The sequence below is a fragment of the Diaporthe batatas genome (genome assembly GCF_019321695.1).
Source record: "Diaporthe batatas strain CRI 302-4 chromosome Unknown Contig00001, whole genome shotgun sequence".
Taxonomy (NCBI): Eukaryota; Fungi; Ascomycota; class Sordariomycetes; order Diaporthales; family Diaporthaceae; genus Diaporthe; species Diaporthe batatas.
The window spans coordinates 3,926,602-3,946,288 of record NW_025408548.1 but is presented as its reverse complement, the minus strand read 5'-3'; the positions used below and the strand labels follow the sequence as shown (position 1 = coordinate 3,946,288).

At 60.1% G+C, this 19,687-nt stretch overlaps 2 protein-coding genes across 2 annotated transcripts; both read left to right on the top strand.

The window, feature by feature from the left end:
• The first annotated feature begins 2,019 nt into the window (after positions 1 to 2,019).
• Positions 2,020 to 9,561, top strand: KVR01_000371 (uncharacterized protein). Its single transcript, XM_044793624.1, has 5 exons — positions 2,020 to 3,215; positions 3,507 to 3,673; positions 4,097 to 4,474; positions 4,533 to 4,690; positions 4,760 to 9,561. Exons 2-5 carry the CDS (start codon positions 3,658 to 3,660, stop codon positions 8,804 to 8,806), a joined length of 4,599 nt encoding a protein of 1,532 aa, XP_044650320.1. The 5' UTR covers positions 2,020 to 3,215; positions 3,507 to 3,657; the 3' UTR covers positions 8,807 to 9,561.
• A 1,945-nt stretch (positions 9,562 to 11,506) lies between these two features.
• KVR01_000277 (uncharacterized protein) lies at positions 11,507 to 19,551 on the top strand. Its single transcript, XM_044790278.1, has 2 exons — positions 11,507 to 15,564; positions 15,622 to 19,551. Exons 1-2 carry the CDS (start codon positions 12,719 to 12,721, stop codon positions 16,805 to 16,807), a joined length of 4,032 nt encoding a protein of 1,343 aa, XP_044650226.1. The 5' UTR covers positions 11,507 to 12,718; the 3' UTR covers positions 16,808 to 19,551.
• The last annotated feature ends 136 nt before the right edge of the window (positions 19,552 to 19,687 follow it).

Genomic DNA, 19,687 nt, shown 5'->3' with positions numbered 1-19,687 from the left:
GGCGTGTGTGAGCAGGCACCCAGGCACCAAGACACAACCTAACGCCGGGTTGGACAAGCTGTAATAAATGGTAGATGTCAATACTGGTAGTACGTGTGACTGGCAACGGCGTGCCGAGTGGATACCGAGGGGCGGAAAGCGGCTTCTTGACCTGGGCCGAAGGCTTGGAAGCGGCCAAACCCCGAGACGCTGGAAACGCGTCCGGGGAGGGCCTGCCTTGCTCTCTTTTTATTTGCCTTTCAGACCACTCAGGCCACCTGAGTATGGCATGCCCCATCGACCGCGTGGTGCCAAGACCGCAGGGGATATCGCAGCCACAGGCGTGTCCAGCAGGAAAGAGTGTTCCACGCCTAGGCCTGCTAGGCCGGGACCCGAAGGGCCAGCTCTGGGTGTGTCTGGGATCGCTACTGCGCGGATCGCCGCTAATGCGGCAGACGGGCAGGTACGAGGTGGCAGGTGCATCCGTAGAAGAAGCCCACTGACCAGGTACCCTGTGGATGCGCCATATACCTTCATCCGAACCTGCCGCAAGTCTGAAAGTATCCGAGGCCCAAGTAGTGCTCTGGAACGTATCTTGACAGACAGTCTGACAGTCTGACAGTCTGACAGCCTGACAGTTCACAGTTCACAGTCCACACTCTGACAGTACCTACCTTAGGTACCCACCTACCTAGGCACTTAATGAGTGTGTAGGTAGGTACACGAGCACCTGGTGGAAACTGTCAGATGGCTGATTGCCGCCAGGGTGGGACCGCTCCACGACCCTGCGCCAGTGGTCTACCATTTTCGCTGGCAGGCTGGCAGGCTGTGTGCATCGAACCACCAAGGGCCATCCGTCCAGGGTCCTGGGGACCTTGGGTCTGTGGGGCGACATCAGCTCGGGAGAGGAGAAGAGACTCGTTGGGCTCGTTCTTACGGCCTGCGCCTTGCCTTTGCGACCCCCCCTCCACCCTCACCCCACACGCGCTGGCAGGGGCAAGAGAAGACCTGGGATCCAACCAGCCGTTCAACTGGGAGCCAACCCAAAACCCTCCCGCCGTGCTTCACTATACCTACGTATACAACCTCCCAGACCGTCGCCGCTCAGAGACACCCAAGTACATGGCTCGGCGGCCCTGGCTGACGGACGGCCAGGCGTGATCAAGCCCGAGACAGCCAGCCCCCCCCCAGTCTGCTGACCAAGACGCAGACGGACGGTGCAGATGGCACGGGTAGTGTTTGGCGCACGGCAGCGACGGCATCAACAATGCCAGCCATTTCCGTCCGTAGCACGGCCAAGCTACTGCGCCTGTGTGCCTGAGAGCGGTCTTCGTGCGTTCCAAGCTCACCTGGCATGGGCCAAGTACCTAGGTACCTAGGTACCCAGAGGCTGCTCGGCTGCTCGGCTAGTCTGGCACCCCTACATCCACCTGGGCGGCTCGCCTACCTCATTTCTCTGGGCATTGCGAAACCCATAGGCCGGTGAACGCCCGTCTCGTGCAGCAGAGCGCACACAGCACACAACGGGCAGGAAGCAGGCCGGAGGGGGGGTGCCAAAAGCATGCGGCGACGACCACTCTGTGCTGGGCAGAATCTTACTCAGGCATCCCCCCCCCGGGAACAAATGCTGCTGCCAATCGAGATGCCAGAACCCCTGCCTTGGTCGTGCCCTGGATCCGTGACCTGAGGACGCCTGCTATACCTCCATCGTCATTACCATGCCTCATGCTTCAGGCGTGCCAAGCCGTCGTACTCGTCGGCACTCCTGTGTGGAAACTTTATCACCAAACACAAGGAGGCAGGGAGGCCAGGCAGGGCTGGCTGCAGACAGAGATGCCCATGTAGACCTCGGATCCTTGGGCTACGTCCAGTACGGGTCGCCAGGGCTAGCATGCGGATCATAGACTAACCAAAAGGTACCTTCCCTTGGGCAGGGCAGGCATTTGGAATGGACCGGATGCTCAGGGAGGCACAAAACAAGAAGAGGACCGACGAGAGGGCCAAGCTTTCTTTCATCCTGCTAGAATCGATCCGATGCCAGTCAAATCGACGGCGGCCAGCCCCTACACAGTAGCCTGGGGCACCTTCACGCCTTCCACGGCATGCCGGCTGGTCTAGATCCCGTCCTGGAGAGCCTCTCTTCCTCGCCCCCGCCCGCCTTCTCTCTTTTCTCCCTCTCCCCCATTGCGGAATTGCGGTCTCGGGAAGCCACCTACCTAGCTGTACGGCACCGTACCCACCCAGCTGGACGGCACGATCGCTCACCTCGGCCTCGGGCAGTAACGTCACCACTCACGCCCGCGCACCTCTTCCACATACTGTCGACTACTGACTCGTCCTGGCTGGCCGGCGGCGTACGGACGGACAAGCTAACCCTCTCTCTTATGCATTGCCCTCCGCCCTGCCTGGGTTACTTATTGGCAGTCCAACTTCCACCTCATCAACGCCACGGGGTTGACCTGGCAAGCTTGCACACACAAGCGCGCAGAGACGGGCGACGGTGTCGCCGTCCACGGCCAGCCACTGGGATTCTCGCAGCCCCCCCCTGCAAGCACAACTCCGCGGCGAATCTGGAACCCACTCGTTTGCTGCTCTGCCCTACAATACGACCAAGGCAGATGGGCACATGTGCATGCACAGGTCACGGCGCTGGATGACTTGTCTTAGGCGACGACCATCTTGATACCGACAGGACCAAAACAGCAACAGGCACAGCACATCACGGGGCTGACCTGAGATCTGCAGCCTCTTTGCCGACGGATTAGACGCCACATGCCGTTTTACCTCGAGACGAAACCTGGATGCCAATGGAGCCGCGCAAGAGCAGCAAGCTGGTGACCTGACGTATGAGTGCCCAGACCCTTGTCGCGCGGATCACGTACGTCTCTCGCATCAATAATCCGTGCAAGTTCACACCTCCAGCATCACTTGCATCTCTTGCAACTCACTCCGAACCTTCCCCCTCGCCTCGCCTCCTTTTCACCTCTTTGAAACCCTCCGTTGCCAGGGCCAGAACCTCGACTACGCTTCCGACTGCCGAATTCGCACCGGCTCGCACTTGCTGAGCGCCGCCACGTGCGAGTGAGTCTGCAATCTCGGGGCCACGGCCAGTCTTGCCAGGCGTGAAGCTGCGAGGCCCTTGACGGCAGCGTCACCGCCGAGGCTTTGAACAAGCTGCAAGTCTATTTCGTGCTGTGAGGCCCGTCCCTCACCAAGCGGCCCTTACAGACCAGCCTGTGAGAAGATCTTTCCTCCTTTCCACCTTTGCCCCCCTCGCCCCCGTACCTTCTGATTCTGTAATCACACCGAGTTGGGAAGTTGGTCAGAAGTGAGAGCGGAGCCTTTGTTTGTCCTGCGGCGCATTCTGCGGCGCAGCAAGATACACAAGACAGGCAGCGCCGTGGTATCCGAAGCAGTCCTTCACACAAGAGGGGGCAAGACAGGTTGTTCTAGGCAAAAACTCCAGCGCAGCGAAGCCCGCCCTTGACTTGTTCAACCCGCTGATTGTCTGGCGTCTCCCGTCCCAGTTATTACCTCTTTTCCCCTGGCACGGCCGAGACCGCTTCCAGTCCAGAGACACCCGGGCGGCTGGCTGGCTGACACCACCACTCCCATTTTTAGGGGGAGTGTGAAGGAAAAGGGCGACGCGCAATTAAGGGATCTCTGGGGAGGACAAAAATGGGTCGAAGTCGCGGTAGGGCTCCTCCATCTCCATTTCCCCTTGCCCTTTTCGACCACCTTTCGCGCGCAACTGATTGCTAGCCTCGCCTCGTCTGGCCCGCCTGCCCGCTCCCCCCCCCCCCCCGTCTCGCTCTCCTTCGCCCTCGACCGACAGGCCAAATTCCCTTCCCCGTGGATTGACATGCTGCAGCGCATGATAGCCTGACACATCGCTGCGAATCCCTACCAACCCCCCCACCCACCCTTACCTCTGCACCAGACCGCACTCGCACCCACCTCAACCCCAGGTGCCAAATTTCCCAGTCGCTCTCAGGCACGCCCTAGCCCGGTCAACTTAGTGCTGCACCGCGGCCGCCCTGCGGGACGATCTGTCGCCCCCCCGTCCTGTTTAATCTTCCTTCTTGACCAGTGCTGATGGTTCGCAAATAATCACCAGTCCTCTCGTTTATGTCCCAGCTGTCTGGGCATAGCAGACAAAACTCACATAGCTCGACGCCCAACTCATCGCCTCCCCACGACGGCCCAAACCCGCTGCGTGCGCCGAATCCACACCGCAACTCGACACCTATACAGCCTTCGTCCCCGATCCACCCCTCGTCACCCGTGGACACGCCCGCGACAAGCAACCCCCGGGGCAGGAATCGCAGCAACTCCGGCCGCCCCTTGTCCATGGTACAGACCTTCCAGCCGCCCCTCATGGACGTCGGCGACGACACACCGCCGGAGCTGCAGCCCATCTTCACCTTCCTGAACAGCCATTCCAATAAGCTGTACCAGGAGGGCTACTTCCTTAAGCTCGATGACCAAAATACACGTAGGTTCACGTCACCACACCGTCCCTCGGCCTTGGCTCTGACAAAATACCCCCGCAGACGGGCGACCCAACCCAGACCGAACATGGACGGAATGCTTCGCGCAGCTTGTAGGGACCGTCCTGTCGCTGTGGGACGCCGCAGAGCTCGACGCAGCGGGCGAGGACGGCGAGGTGTTGCCAAAATTCATCAACCTGACAGATGCCTCCATCAAAATGGTAATTGACAACTGGCAAGGCGCCGGAGTGCGGGCACGTGTGCGTCTTGGCCACTAACAAGTGATGCAGATCGAATCACTACCCACGAGGTCCAACGACGAGCAACCGCTGCAGAACATCCTAAGCATATCAACGGCGGGGAGGAATCGATACCTGCTTCATTTTAACTCGCATCACTCCCTGCTGCAATGGACCGCAGGCATCCGGCTGGCCATGTTCGAGCACTCGACCTTGCAAGAGGCATACACAGGCGCGCTGATTGCCGGCAAGGGCAAGACGGTGAACAACATCAACCTGATCATGGAGAGGGCAAGATTCAAGACAGAAGCGTGGGTGCGCGTGCGGTTCGGTGCTGGAGTCCCGTGGCGACGTTGTTGGTGTGTCATATCGCCGCCGGACGAAAAGGAGTTCCAAAAGCATCAGAAGGAGATGAGGAAGAGGTCTCCATACGACCATTCGAAACCACCCGTGCTCAAGGGCGACGTCAAGTTCTACGATACCAAAAAGGACGGGAAAAAGCAAAAGAAGACCAAGCCGATCGCCTCCATAACGGATGCCTATTCCTGCTATGCAATCTACCCCCAGGCAAAGTCCCTAATCGACGCCTCGACCCTCATCAAGATCGAGTGCAACATCACTATTCACTCTGATCCGCCGTCGTCGACCGAAGGCTTCGTCTTCATCATGCCTGAAGTGCCCCCGGCCGTCAATGGGTTTGAGATGCTGCTGAGATTCATGTTTCCGACGTGGGATACTTTTGGCTTGTACGGCCGCCCCGGGCGGCTGGTGGCGAGTGTCCTCGACGCAAGATCGCTCATGTTCGCAATGCCCAAACACAGAAGATATGGGTACCTGGAGATACTCGATGTGACGAACTTGATCCTCACCGAGGGCAGCGGCTCATGGTCGGAACGGGAGTGGAAGAAGAAGCTCAAGGAGCTGACGGGTCAGAGGATGAATGCGGTGGATGACACGCCAGCCGCGGCCCGCAGTGACAGCCGCAGGAGCAAGCGCCTTAGCATCGGCCCTTCTGTGCCAGTTGCTGCGAGGTCCAGAGGGGTGGGTTTCGCAGATGATGGGCCTTCCGTGCGGGCTTCTCGCTCGTTCTCCGCCTCCACCCCTGGCCCGCGCAACGACTCAGCTCCGCCCGGCGACAGGTCCCGTGGTCCCAACGCCATGGCCGGGGTGACTGGCCACCAGCGCAACAGCTCAGACACCCAGATACGTGGTCCGAACAGTCTCGATGGCTTCGCGCCACATCTCCAAGACGAACGGCAAGGACCGACGCCACCGCGCGGCCACACGCCCGCACGCTTCGCGAACGACCTTGCTCCCACACCAGAGCGTGTCAGTTCGGAGGATGATCAGCCAGGCCTGGCCCCACCAGTGCGAGATCTAGAGGGCCTACACAACATGAGCACCCCGGAGCCCGTTCAGGCGCCGCCGTCCTTTCAGCATGCGGCCACGGCCCGTCCACAGAGGGCATATCATTCCCCAGAACTCAGGAGGGCCACAAGCCGTCTGTCGAGCGCGACCCTGCAGCAGCTGGGCGTTGCCCTCCAGACTAATACGGACCCTGCTCTGATGGAAGGCGGCGGGGAGAGGTACAGTGATGAGCAGAGCGCAGGCTCCTCATCCGGGCAAGCAGACCCCCGGGGCTTAGCGGTACATACCAATGCTTACGCTAACTCGGTAGGATCGTCTGCTAATGAGAACCGATCTCGTGAAGGACTGAGTGTCCCCGGGGGTAATCCCACCCCGCCGCGGTCTCCGGGCATGCCACCACCACAAATGAGTCTGGAACAGAAGAGGTCCAGATCTCCACTGGCACCCGGCGCCCATGGCGATGGACAAAGACGCCCCTCTCCGGCGCCGGGCCCAGCACAAGGGCCGGGCTCTGGTGGTCCGGGACCCTATCCCCCGAGTCATGGTGGCAGGGGTCACTTTGCTCCCGGCCAAGTGCCGCCAGGATCACGCGGCCCGCCGCCCCCGCCTCACGGAGGTGGGCGGGGCCGTGGAATGCCGCCGCCCGGGTATGCACAAGAGAATAGAGGACCACCTCCTGGGATGATGGGACCGCCTGGCCCGCAAAGCCAGCACCAACCTTACAACCCTGGACCTGGTGGGCCTCCGCCTAGCAGCCGCAGGACGCCGCCGCCCGGGGCCCAGCGAAAGCCCCTTCCGCCATTGCAGACAGTCGGATCCCCGCCGATCCACAGGAAGCCACTGCCCGCACGGACAGACAGCCTCCAGTCCAGGGCAGCCTCTTCACGCCAGGGGTCTTCGCGAAGCAACACCGGCGACGTGACGCCAGTCTCCCCATCGACCAACAGCAGTCTGCGCAACCACATCCTGGATGAAGCTGCGTTCCAGCTGGTCAACTCGCCCGAGGCGCACCCTCATGATTATGACCAACAGGATGCGTCGCGGCAGAGGCAGCGGCAGGGAACAATGAGGAGCGAGGCTAGTAGCAACTACGATGACACCGCATCAACGGATAGTCCTGACTATGCCAGCACCCGCAAGTCTTCCGAGACTCAAGAATCGCGGGAACGACCACGAGCCGGAGTACTGAAAACGGTTGGAGACACGGCAGGGTCGGACTCTGGCTCTGGCAGATCACGGGTAGACATGCCGGACATCAACTTTGGCCCTACCCTGAACCTCGCCCATGGTGCTGAGCGGACTGTCCCCGGCGGGCCTTGGGTCCCTCCGAACCCACCCACGTCTCAGCCACCAAGGTCATTCTCTCCTGGACCGCGGAAGACTCCTGCCCCTACGACCCCTACTGCGAACATCACACCTTTCACAGCCGAGTTCGGACACGCGCGAAACGAGTCCGAGGACACGCTCAAGCGTCGGAGCATTGCCTGGCAGCCTGGCGTGGCCGTCGGCGGTGGCGGCGGGCGAGATGGCGCACTTTCCCCTGAGGAGTTTGTGGCACAGCGAGCAGCCGCGGCGACGGCTCCACAGTACGCACACCAGCGCACTCCGTCGGGCAACGCGTTGGCGAACATGGCCCCTTCTCCGCCAATGGTGAAGCGCACCGGGAGTCAGGATTATCTCACCAAGCGGCACTCCCGGTCCGGCAGTGCAGATCTGCTGCAGCGCCCTCCCTCCCGTGGCTCAGGTAACATCCTGGGGGTGAACGGTAGCGGAGGAGCCAGTACGACCCTGTCAGCGCGTGAGCAAGAGCATCTAGCCCGGACTACCGGCACGCCATTGATCAGCATGGCTACCAACAGCCAGGGACCTCAGGCGCAGGGGCCCGGTCTCGTGGGAGCGATTGATGCGCGCGAGAGAGAAAAGGCACAGATGAAGCAGGGTTACCAATCACAGACGGTCCAGAACGCGATCCATCAGCGCCAGCAGCAGCAACACGCCCAGCAGCAACACGCCCAGCAGCAACACGCCCAGCAGCAGCAGTATGCTCAGCAGCAGTATGCTCAACAGCAGCAGCAATATGCCCAGCAGCAAATGTACGGAGCGTCCAACATGAGCATGGCTAACATGAGTAACATGGGCATGAGCCCGATGAATGCCCAAGCGCCGTCGACGTACGGCGGCAGCATGGGGATGCAAAGTAACATGGGTTACAACGCGGGCATGGGCCGTGGAGGCTACCCCGGCCAACAACCTGGCCCGCCGCGGTCAGCAACTCTGTCTCCACCGCCTGTTGGGATAGGCATGCCTGTGAGCCCCATCAGCCCACGGTCCATGAGCCCGGGACCCCGTTACGCCATGAGTCCTCCACCTCTACAGCAAGGCGGTCCCCAGTACGGTCACCCTCAGGGTGGCTACGGGAATCCCGGCATGCAGCCTCCGATGCGGATGAACAGCCCCGGCCCCGGACAGGGCCCGATGAGAATGGCCTCTCCAGGACCAGGTCAAGGACCAATGAGGATGGCTTCGCCAGGCCCGGGCCAAGGGCCGATGAGGATGCAGAGTCCTGGCCCAGGCCAGATGAGAAAGGCGTCTCCCGGTCCAGGAGGGTTCAGTCGGCCCATGATGATGCCTCCTCAGGGGCAGTTTGTGCCTCAGGGTCCTCGTACGCCAGGCACCCCGGGTACGACGAGGGGCCCTATGCCACCGCATCATCAGGGCCATGCCTTCTGAAGGAGTCGCGATGAACCACTTCGGTCTTGAAAGCCAACATATATCTACACGTGGCCGGCTGGCCAGCTGACGTAAAGGCTGTCCCCAGTAGTGTATTGATGGGCTTGCAGGACCCAGGGGGCACATATACATACATACACACACGCACACACATGATGTGCATATTGGAAGGACGGGTGGGGTTTGGCTGTTCTTGTAGCAAAGAGAGCGTCTAGCATAGCATGACACCGCATGGCATGGCTTGGAGTGAAGCGGCTTTGGTATAACGGGCAAATGATGGCCTGTGTCGCGCCAGCACATTCTGCTGTTTTTATTGTATATTCAACGTCCCCAACTTGATTACACAAAAAGCAAAATACGCCTCTTGGGCGATATTGAACGTGAACGAGGTGAACGAGCTTCAGACCCTCAAGTGCCAGGCGGCTAGTCTTTTAGCAACCGCAAACTGGTGCGTCCAGGTGTCTTGTGAGTGCTGCCATTGCGATACCCCGATAGGATGTGTATCCGTCTCCTTGTATAGATTTGGGAATCGAGAATATGCTCAGCAATGCATAGACCCGCCATGTTGGTCTCACGGCCAGGCTTTTGTGTCTTACTTGCGCTTTGTAAGTGGCGAGTCAGGACCAGCCGTTTAAATACACACTTATTGCCCAGGTGGTCCCCTAAACATAAACAGACACCTAGTGCAAGAATCCGCAAGCAGCACATCCTACGGTTTCAGAGCCTATACCAGATAGGGACATACTTGATTGAAAAGCTAGTTCAAATACCTCACACTCGTTGGTGGCCAGGCAAGAATGGGGCTCTTCCCTGCCTCGGTCGAGGCTGGTGGTCACCAGTTGACCACCGATTGGCAGCGACTTCTAGACGTCAAAGGCTCTTGGCTCGCCGTGAACCAGTGCTGAGTCGTGGAGCTGGGACCGACGGCTCACCGGCCCACCATCTGTGGCCCGGGGGTCGGTGAGTGATGCAGTTGGCATGCCCATCTGATCTTATGTGGCTGGGAACATTTGAATGATGGATCAGACACAGCTGTCGCACTGTGTCGAGGCTTCGGGCCACTTCCCCCGTTGGAGGCTACCTCCTTACACAAATCACAGAAGAGACTATATAACCGCAAAGCAGAACCTCACCGAGACGTCCATACACGGTGAGAGCAGAGACGGCGTACCGGGATGCTTCGCCCATCAAAGTGGAGTGAGGGTTGGTCCAGTCTGTTGGGCCCCATGTTGGGACTTGATGCCTTTTCCAAGGTCTGTCATGAGGACAGACCCCTATGCGAAATAGGGCTCTATCCGAGAGCAACCCCTGAATATCCCGCCGAAATAAGGCGCACTCTGGCCGTCAAGCCCGGACAGGACAGGGCTACGCGCTCCTCTCGGCCCTCAGCTGGCCTTGTAAAGTTGTGAGAAGGGGCAGACCTCCGCCATGACTGAATGATGATGGTGTTTCGAAATGCAACAAATTAGATTTTGCCCTTCGCGCAGGCCGAAACCCAATGGCACTGAATCAGGTCACAGGACGGGATGGTGTGTGCAGTTCGTGCCAAAGTAGCTGCGACGACCGGATCGGGGAGTCGAGATGCCACCCAACTCTATGCAAGCACACGTGTACATAGATGTGCAGACGGACGGCTGTGGGCGGGCCCAAACCGAGAGAAAGACCACAGCTTGAAGAGCAAGAAAAGCTGGTTTGATCTACGGTGCATGCACAAGACGAGCTCCTCAGACTGCAACATGGCGGCTGCCGCGATAGCACAGTTCCCGAGGCCTGGCCCCGCCCAGCCGTAGGCGAAACACGATTCGCAGGGACGAGCTGGAGCCGCTGGCCGATCGATTGCCGAGCACCAGTTGAAGGAGAAGATGCTGTGCGGTGCATCTGTCGCCATACGCCCACGGAGTAGGTACGAAGCCCAAGATCGGTGAGTTTCTACAGGTACGGAGTATGTACCCAGGTATCTACCTCTGTAGGTACCTAGGTATCTAACTGTCCAGGCTGCCGCTTGTTTTCCATCTTACACAGTACACAGATGGAAATAGAACAGAAGGAATCCCGGCCAGGGCTGCGCGACAGAGTACTATGTAGCACCCAAATTTACAAATTTACAAATTTACACGTGCAGACTTACCCACCTTCCGGTCCACAGACAGGTCAGGGCCTCACAGGGCGGCTATTGTGTGCGGCGGGGGACATGGAGCAACAGTACCAAGACCGAAACCAAGGCCAGGCAAGGCCAACACGGGGCACACGGGCACACGGGGCACACGGGCACAGCACCACAGGACCACAGGCACACCGCAAGCCATGTGCGCCCTGTCTGTGAGTGGGCGATGCCCGTGCCATTGTCATTCTCAATGGCCCGCCACGCCAGCCCGTCCTCGAGAATCCTCGCCAAGGCCACAAGCACCCGTAAATATCAGGTCAATGGTCGTCGGAGCCTGGGCTGTCAGCAGCAGTGGCTCGTGTCGGCTGTCCATCAGCTGCAAATAGCCCGCCTATGCAGTACGAGGAGGCTCGGTTGACCAACCGACCAGCCAACAGGTGAGCGGGTGACTTGTTGATTCAACGGCCGTTTCTCATCATTTCCCCTGCGTCCGAGGATACTCGGACGGGCCCAACCCAAGGCACCAGGCCACAGTCCCCCTGCAGGTGACCCCTGTGCCGCTTTGTTGTTGTTCATGATGTCGTTGCTGGAGCTTGTACCAGATTTCCAGGTTTTCGATGGTGGTGACCTTGGCCCTATCGTGCGAGGCGACTTCTGCAATAGCCCTCTCGTCTTATACCCCAAGAAACCCACGGCCAGGTTGCGCCGCCCGGTAGACTCATCCCTGTAGCCTACCCCAAACGAAGACACCCAGTCCCTCGTCAACAACTACGTCAAGCCATCTATCCAATCCGGCACTTGGGCCATCGAACCGGGGGGAGTGCCTAGCTAGCCAGCCAGGATGCCAGCTAGCACGGCCTCGCAAATTGAATTTGCAACCCTCCCTTCCCTGCAGGCTGCAGCAGCGCCGAGTGACACTGAAGTCACATCATACCACCGACCGTCGAAACGCCAATCTCCAGCACTCCGGTTTGTTTCGTGACAAGAGACCCCCCTGGGATCCCTTGGAACTGGGGCTGGGGCTGGGGGAGCCCTGTGGCGTGTCCGTGTCTTGGATCCACCCACCAAGCGCTTCCGAGCGACTGAGCGAGAGGGAGAGAGACATACAGCGGGACGGTGGACGGTGGTCGTTTTCGGGCTGTCGGGGCAATCACTCAATCCCACCTCAGGCCTTCTGCACACTACCTACCTAGCCTACTCCTTCCAAGCCTCCACACACCCAGCACACACGTGCACACTCATACACTCGTCGTGTTCTCTCGCCTCACGCCTCTCGTCTCTCGTCTTTGATCAGACCTCTCGAACGGCCGCCACCCCGCCACTAACCACCGTTTGCCAGCTGCTACTCCGGGGCCAGCTACCCAAGACCGCTGCTCGGACAGCCTGCCATCCTGCGGCGGCGCCATCCTACAATTAGCGTACCGCTTGATCGGAGACGAGATTACACTGTGTTCGCCTCGCCCGCCCTCTGCCGGCCAGAGCCCGAACAGACTCACTGCGGCTGCCGTCCGGTACGAGGACATGAGTTGAACCGGCGTGGCGTTTCTTGTACCTCTCTTCTTTTTTCACTCCTCGACCGCGTCGGCAAGGCCAATCCTATCCCGCCATCACTACAGCCGTGGGGACCGTCTCCATCAGATCCTCTTACTCCCCCCCCCTTCGCTCCAGCTTCGGCTGTTGGACCGAGACCCCCAACCTGCTTCGTTTCGAGGAGAGCTGTCCAGTCAGTTGATCCAGTGCGCGAGTGTATTGCGTTTTGATTAAGATCCACCCGGCTGCTTGACAGCTCCTATGACTTTGGCAATGAGATGAACGGGTCAACGCTGACGACGGCCGTTCCGGCTGTCAGGCAGAGCCCGATCCACCGCTCTCATTCCTCGCCAGACCTCTTCCTCAATGCAGCCCCGCTGACAAAGTCCTCGCCGAGTACCAGCTCCCCAAGCGAGGTCGACCGCAGTTTCAGTGAAGCCGCCACCCCCCAGGGTGGCTCCACCGCCTCCGAGCCGGCCGCTCGAACCTTCGAGGTGCCCTCTTTCGACTTCGGCTCAGACGTCGAGACCCATCTGCCCTTCGAGTCCAAACTGTCCAACCTGCAGGTGGTCAAGCCGGATGACAGGCCAGTAAGCCCGCGCTGGCCAAGCAAGCTTCTGGAGCCTATGGCTGTTCCGAAGGCCGCCGCCACGACCAACAAGTCGAGCCGGTCCAAGTCGATCGCCGACCGCCCTCGCTCATGGCTGCCCAGCAAGTCAGCAGACGGAACGGACAAGTCCTCGGTGCTGAGGAAGGCGAGGAAGCCGGACGACAATGAGAGGGCAAAGGAAGAGAAAGATGCCGCCAGACCGGCCGAAAAGACCGACAAGACCGACAAGACCGAGCCGCCAAGGTTCCTCACGACCAGGGACAGGTCCTCCTCGTTCGCCGACTTCGCCCGCAAGTCCTGGATCGCTTCCTCCAGGTCGCCCTCGCCCAAGGCAGACGGAGAAAGAAAGGCACCGTCGAGGGGCGATGATGCGCCAGTGGAAGCCGAGAACACAAAGAAAGACGCCTCGCTCTTGTCGCCCAACAAGCTCAGCCGGCGCCGCCTCACAGCCGGCAGCCCCAGCGGGAGCGAGAGGAGCAAGTCGTCGGACTCGCTCAGCAGCACCAGCCGAGCCCTGAACAGGGCCAGCGTTTACTTTGGCAAGATAAAACAGAAGCCACCACAGGACATCCCGAAAGACGGCACCCACCTGGTGGTGCCCTCCCCGGGGCCCCCGCTCAAGCACGATGCAGCTTCCCCGGCGGCGTCCCTGGGCACGCCCGAGAAATTGAACCCGCGACTCTCGTCGCAGACCGCCCTGTCCTCGACCTCGGACACCAGCAGCGGTGGGACAGGCAGCACCGGGTTGACAGAGCCCTCGCAGATCTCCGAGACCGTGCCACAGAGGCCACAACCACCGCGCGACCCCTTATGGGCAGCTTTCCGCCGGCTCGACTCGGAGTTCTCCATCTTCCTGGGCAAGTCGACCACAGCCCAGAGGGTCCTCGTTGCTAGGAACACGCTGATACCGTTCTTGCGGAACCACGGAAACCACACCTCCAACAAGGACAATAACCTGCTGTCCCCCGAGGACGTCGACAGGCGGGCGACGATCTTGCACAAGTGGTGGAACGGCTTGCTCGAACTGCTCGACGGGTCGGCCGTCAAGAACGCTGGCGGCCCCGCACTGAGCTTCGCAGCCATCCAGGCGAATAGTTCGGGCACGGCCATGCAGCCCGTGGCCGGGGTCGACCGGCCAGGGCTGCTCGAGCTCATAACCCTGATCATGATGCGACCTGAGTGGAGGCTAAGCACCCCTGGCTTCCGGCCCCTCAAGGACCGCTCGCCTCAAGAGGTTGTGCGTGGCCGCGCCGGCACCAAGGACTCGATTGATTTCGTTGCCGAGTCTGCCGAGCACAACGTCCGGACCATGTTCGTCAACAACCTGCTGACCCAGATGTCAATCGTGGTCGAGAAAATGTCCAGCAGGCACGCCCCCGTCTCACTGGTTACTTTCTGCGGCAAGGCGTGTGCATACGCCTTCTTCTTCATCCCCGGCATTGCCGAAGTGCTCGTCCGTCTGTGGGGCCTGACGCCGGACCTGTTGAGACGTGTCGCAGACGAGTTCCGTCTGCCGAGGAGGAGCAAAGGCGAAAGCGAGGACATTGTATCTTTGTTTCCCCCGACTTTGCACAAGCTGGGCTGGACCTCCGTCAAGACGATGACGGACAATTTGCGGCTGACGACCAAGTTGTCCTTGGTAGCTGCCAAGATCCCCTGGCATGGCCCATGGATCTCGAGGTGGCGGGGCGGTGATACCGATCTCTTTTTCATCTTCTGCAAGTACTATTATATCCTCGCGGAAGATTTCATGCCCATGGACTTGCCACTGTTTGAAAAGGCACGCGCGCCGGCGTACGCGCTCATACACGCACAGCTCTTGAGCGTACTGGACACCACCATTCACCATCGCCAGGCGGCATTCGACAATATGATGGCCCCGAACGTGCTGGACTCGGCGAATGGCGCTGACGCCATGGCCGCCGCTTTAGCTCAGCTGCCTCCAAGTAACCTCCTCAGGGGCATGGACGAGAACCGGCTGATTGTCCTGCTCAAGGACATGCTGGGAGACAACTCGGTCGGGGGCCTGGAGACCGGCGCCAGGCAGACCTTCGCCACGGCGTTCATGGGCATCTTGAAAGCAGCGACAAAGAAGACGCCGGTCTTCAAGCAGGCCCCAGTCCTCGTTCTCGTCGACTTTTTACAAGAAGTCCTGCAGGCATTCGATTCATACGCCGGGTATACCGATCCCGGTGTGAAAGGTCGACAAGAGGAGGCTGCTGTCGCCATGGACCATATAGATTGGAGCTTCTGGCTCGATGTCTTCCACAAGATTCTCTTTGAGACCAACAGCACAATGTCGGAGATTCGGATCCTTTCGTTCCTGTACTCGGCGTGGGATGTTCTCGCCGCTGACCCCGCCAGGAAGGAGAAGCTGTGTATTGGCTGGTTGCTCTCCGAGGAGGTCTTCGACAAGTTCTTCAACAACTACACACCTATGGTGCGAGCCTATTTCATGCGCCTGCTGTGTTGGAGGATATGTCGTGACCAGGGGAGCGCTAATGAGCTGGATTTGTAAGTTGATCTTGTGCCCACCCCGCGGAGGGACCCAGACTGATTCGCTGCGCCAAGGAAAATATTCATGCTTGTGTCTGAGCGGCTCAAGCAGGCATGGTCCCACTACCTCTGGCTGAAGCAGGACGCCGAGTCATCGAGCAGGTTGCTCCCTTCCACAGCCCCATCCCACCCACAGCCTGGCAAACGGTTCATGATCATCCGCATGGAAATGACACCTCCGCAGACTGGCTTGTTGCAGGCCGGTTTCGACACGATGAATGGAACCCTGGGCTTTGGGGGCATTGACTACAGCAGCCCCGGCTCAGGTGACGGCGGCGACAACTCGAACGAGCAGGGTGAGGGCACTTACAAGAAGAGGTGGTCCATCTTTGGGAAGATGCTCAGCTTTGCCTCGACTAGTGCTCCCGGAGGCTCTGCGACTGCGAACGCGCCTAGGCGGAACAACTCGGCGGACGAGCTCGAGATCGCACGGCGTGCAACATCATCAGCACGGTCCGGTCCCCCAACTCCTCCCAAGGGTTCGCTGCCTGAATCCGATGCATCTTCGACTGGATCCAGCCCGGTGTACGAATCCACGCAGTTTGTCTTCAAGTTTACCCTGGGCGCTCTCCCCTGGAACCCCGCGCCAGACATGGCGGGCCATGCCGGCAGCTTATTGTCGATGCTCCCCCGCGAGCGGGTGCTGACAAGGCCGCGCCTCCCGGCTCCAGCTCAGGCAAGAGTCAGCGCGCGGGCGGCCTCGACGGGTGGACGGAGCGACAGCCCGCCGCCGCCAGCTGCGGGCATGCCCCCTCCCCAGAGGATGTATTCGGGGACCTCTCAGGGGGGGCTGATCAGCGAGGCCCGCAACGCTGCGACGCTTGATGCCGAAGACGAAGCATCGGAACACAATGACAGCAGCAGCGCATCCGCTGCCCCACACCTGCCCCCGATCGAGCGGGTGACGAGCGTCGAATCCGACCACGACAGTTCAACGGAGAGCGCAGGGTCCGACGAGAACAATCGTCTCGGGATCCCACGGGGCAGATCTGAGGCCGAACGACAGCTGGTACAGCCTGTAGAACCCACTGGATTTTGGCGCCAGCGAGCCACGTACACGGGACGGGCGCTGGCAGAGTGGGGTATCGTCGTGAACGAGTGCAACTCGTTCGTGGAGAGGCGCCGCGACGAGGGCGTGTGCGGGCTGCAAGAGGTCGAGGTGCCCAGCCTGGGGGTTGAAAACCTACGACGCATGGGTTAGAAGCCCTCTGCGCACGGCGACTCTCGAGCTCCCAGGTCCTCGTGGCGGACGACTGAGGAGACCGACTACAAGAATCTCCGGGGCTGGATCGCGAAGAAACGGTTCATAAGCATCCATCTTCGGCATACTGAGAAAGCGGACCGTAAGTGGGCTTGGCAAGGCTTGCCGCGGCCTGGGGCCAGAAGGGGCGACGGGTGACCATTGCGCCTGCAGCGTTGACTTTGCATTGCATGCGCATTGGATCCTTCCTGACCCATAGAAAGCATTCACGGTGGGCTGTGGTGTGAAGCATAAGCCGGATGTTGTCCTGCGACATGGATTTTTTGCATTTGCCCCTCCTTCCGAGAACAAACATCGCATTGGTTTTTTCCCCCGGGGAGATGTCATTCCTATTGAGAAGGAGTGTCTCCCCTCCTGCATTGTCTGGCGTTCCACGGGTTTGGTTTATGGGGAGTTCACGAACACGGCATTTTAGAACGGACCGGGGCGGGTTGGTGGAGGTTCTTCTCTTTCATTGCTCAGCGAGGTCCTGCAATTGACATTTGCATGTCTTTGGAAGACTGCGGGTCTCAATCTCACTGCAAAGGAATTCGTGTAGTCAATAAGCGTCTGTACTAAACAGACGTTCCGTGCACAAGAGCACAATCCGAACTCCAGTCAAACCGAGGACTACGTGGCACTGGTACTTGCCTGTACCTACGCGCTGCTTGAGGTATCATGGATATTGCTTTTGACCTCTCCTCAATCCGCACATTTTGGTCGGGGTGAGGCTGTGACGCGGTGGCAGCGAGGGTAAGTGAAAGTACAATGACAGCCATAACAAGTAGCTCTCAAAGTCGCGTGGAGGAGGCAGAGAGGACCCAAGCAGTCGCTGTCATGAGCCATGGGAAGGGGCCTTTATCCTCTGGCTGGCCACGGATTTGCCCGCGAACATGCCACCTGGACATTCTGGCCGGGTGTCTTGCTCGAGCACCAAGTGTTGTGTACAGCAGGCCAACGGCGGTGAGTGCCGAGGTCTCGGCCTGATAATTCGGCCACCGCGGGCTGCCAGGAGTACCATCGTGGCCCAGCATCCGCACATGCACGAATACTGCTACCTTGCCCGATACCCACTCGGCAAGGAAGAGCAGGGCGGCTGACCCGGCAAGTCAGTCGTCGACCCAAACACTCACGGATCCTGAAATTGTGACTCCCAAGGCCGTTATGGTGCACGGAAACTACCTGGGTGTACTCATATGAGATCGAGGACACACGCTCGGCACAGCTGCAGGAAACCAAAGAGACATTAGGCAAGGCACACACCCCTTTGTGCTTGAGCGGCAAGGCGGTAGTTGTTGCCCACGCCGGTTAGAGGGTGAAGGGGGCGTGGTTATCGAAGAAGCACAGCCCCGAGCCCGCTCATCCTCAGTGCGCCGTTGTGGACTAGAGGGCCCGAGGACAGGGCGGGGCAGGCAATCCGCTGCTGCCGCCCCCAACCCCTCGAGCCGGACCACTCCACAAGCAAACCAGTCGGCCGGCCGGGGAATAAGTAGAGTGCTGACCTCGGCGTAGGCAGTAGGGTGCTGACCTCAGGATGCGCAGGAGGGTGCTGACCTCAGGATGAGCAGGAGGGTGCTGACCTCGGGATCCTCAGGATGAGCAGTAAGGTGCTGACCCGGCGCACCGCCCTGGCTCCGGAGCAGCTGTCCGTCCGTCTGTCCGTCTGCCTGCCTGCCTGCCTGTCTATTCTAGAACTAGCAAGGCCTGTCGCTGGCGTGGAGGACCGTGTGAGCTCGCCTGCCTTGTTGTTGCGCCGGAGTCGGCCACTTCCCGGGGGGCCGGCGGTGCAGTAGCCGAGGCCCTGCTCTTCGGTGCGCGTGCGGGTGGCCCGGCGTCGAGGCCCGGGCGGGAAGCCGTAACCCCGTCCGTGCTAGGCGGGTTGGGGTCGGTGGAGCTTGAGCCATGCCTGTTGAGATGAAACCCCGATAGGTCGCAACCGAGGCACAATCAGATCAAGTGATTGTAGATGGTAGATGGATAATACACGACAGACATCACGGCGCGCGGCAGCGTGGCAGCTGGAATAAAAGAGAGGGAGGCCGGCTGGCCGGATCCACAACCGGCTGGCACACGACGGTGCAGCGGTGCAGGAAGTAGGGACAAGGACGAGGGCGAGGACGAGGATTGAAGCCAGCGTTGGCAGGTATGACCAGATTCTGTTGATCAACATCAGACATTGCCTGTTTCGCGGCTGGGGCACTTCTGCTTTGGGAGCCACGAGGTGGTTGATGTGGACACGGAATATTGCGAGTTGCACGCACGGAGATGAGAAGCACGAGGCTTGCTGGATCCTGGGGGGCGCGGATATCAACTCCTCCCCCCCCCCCACTTGTGTGGCGACGACAAAGAGAGCACCGGCCAGCGGCCAGCGGCCAGAGCCCAAAAGAGATGGTGCGATTCTGGCGCGGCCTTGGGCCATCGCAATGGTCTAGCATGCTATTAGTAGGGATATCAACTAGGAGATTTATTGGTCTTCATTTCGTCGATCAGATCGCGGGGCGTCGTCATGTCCCCAGAGTCTGTGCATATGTACATTTGCCTGTACTGAGTAGGTTGGTTACGTTGTTACCTAGGTAGCCAGCCCAGGTGACCGCGCAGCCGGGCCCGGTCCAGGGCCTGTCGCCGCCAGCACCCGCCCAATCGTTGCAAAGGAAGCCTTTTGAGACGTCGACGTTGATGGCCGGGCGGCCGGGCGGCTGGGACGGGCGGCGCAGAGGAGGAGAGTGCAGACTGGCAGACTGGCAGCACTGGCAGATTGGGCTGAACGGTATCCGTCCTTGGGCAATCACTTGGCGAGGTGCAGGCCGACCAATACCAGCCGCCCTCTCAAATGCTTGGCCT